Source organism: Neopelma chrysocephalum, unplaced genomic scaffold, assembly GCF_003984885.1.
Source record: "Neopelma chrysocephalum unplaced genomic scaffold, ASM398488v2 Primary Assembly neopelma1_95630, whole genome shotgun sequence".
Classification (NCBI taxonomy): domain Eukaryota; kingdom Metazoa; phylum Chordata; class Aves; order Passeriformes; family Pipridae; genus Neopelma; species Neopelma chrysocephalum.
In genome coordinates this window covers 1-820 of record NW_020924296.1, presented here as the reverse complement: position 1 = coordinate 820, position 820 = coordinate 1, and the positions used below count along the sequence as shown (strand labels likewise).

The following is an 820-nucleotide window of genomic DNA, read 5'->3' as shown; positions in this document are numbered from 1 at the left end:
TCACCTGTCCCTTACCTGTCCCAGGTGATCAATGCCATCGAGCAGGATTACCGTCTGCCCCCCCCGGCGCGGTGCCCCCCCGCCCTGCACCGCCTGATGTTGGAGTGTTGGCAGCGCGAGCGCCGCGCCCGCCCCACCTTCCCCCGCATCGTCCACGCCCTCGACCGCCTCATGAGGCACCCCCAGAGCCTCAGGGTCACCCCCACGGACCCACACAGGTGAGGGGGGACACGGAACACACCTGGATTAGTTTTTGGGGGGGCTTTCAGAACACCTGGATAAGTTTTGGGGGGTCCCAGCACACCTGGATCAGTTTTAGGGGGTTTTCAGAACACCTGGATTAGTTTTGGGGGGGTTTAGAACACCTGGATTAATTTTGAGGGGTCCCAGCACACCTGGATTAGTTTTTGGGGGGTCCCAGCACACCTGGATTAATTTTAGGGGGGTCCCAGCACATCTGGATCAGTTTGGGGGGTTTAGAACACCTGGATCAGTTTTTGGGGGGTTTTCAGAACACCTGGATTAGATTTGGGGGGTCCCAGCACACCTGGATTAATTTTAGGGGTTTCAAAACACCTGGATCAATTTTGGGGGGTTCCAGGGTGTGCGGGGACCCGTCGATGACCCCCCCGTGACCCCCCCGTGACCCCCCCATGACCCCCCCAGGGACGTTCTGAGCGCGGAGGCGTCGCCGGCCGAGCACCGGCAGCGGATCCTGGAGGGCGCCCGGAGCCTGCAGAGCCCCCCCAAAGGAGACCCCCGGTGCTGAGACCCCCCCCCCAGCCCAGCCAGGCCCAGCCTGGGGCAAGATGGCGCCGCC

At 62.6% G+C, this 820-nt stretch overlaps 1 protein-coding gene across 2 annotated transcripts in view; it reads left to right on the top strand.

The window, feature by feature from the left end:
• The window catches only part of LOC113980919 (ephrin type-B receptor 3-like), a 2,863-nt gene extending 2,049 nt beyond the window's left edge, over positions 1–814 (top strand). For both annotated transcript variants that reach the window (XM_027708138.1, XM_027708137.1), the window contains 2 exons: positions 25–218; positions 667–814. In XM_027708138.1, coding sequence (XP_027563939.1) covers positions 25–218; positions 667–769 — 297 coding nt within the window. In that variant the 3' untranslated portion in view covers positions 770–814. The remainder of the gene's footprint in view (positions 1–24; positions 219–666) is intronic.
• Positions 815–820: the final 6 nt, after the last annotated feature.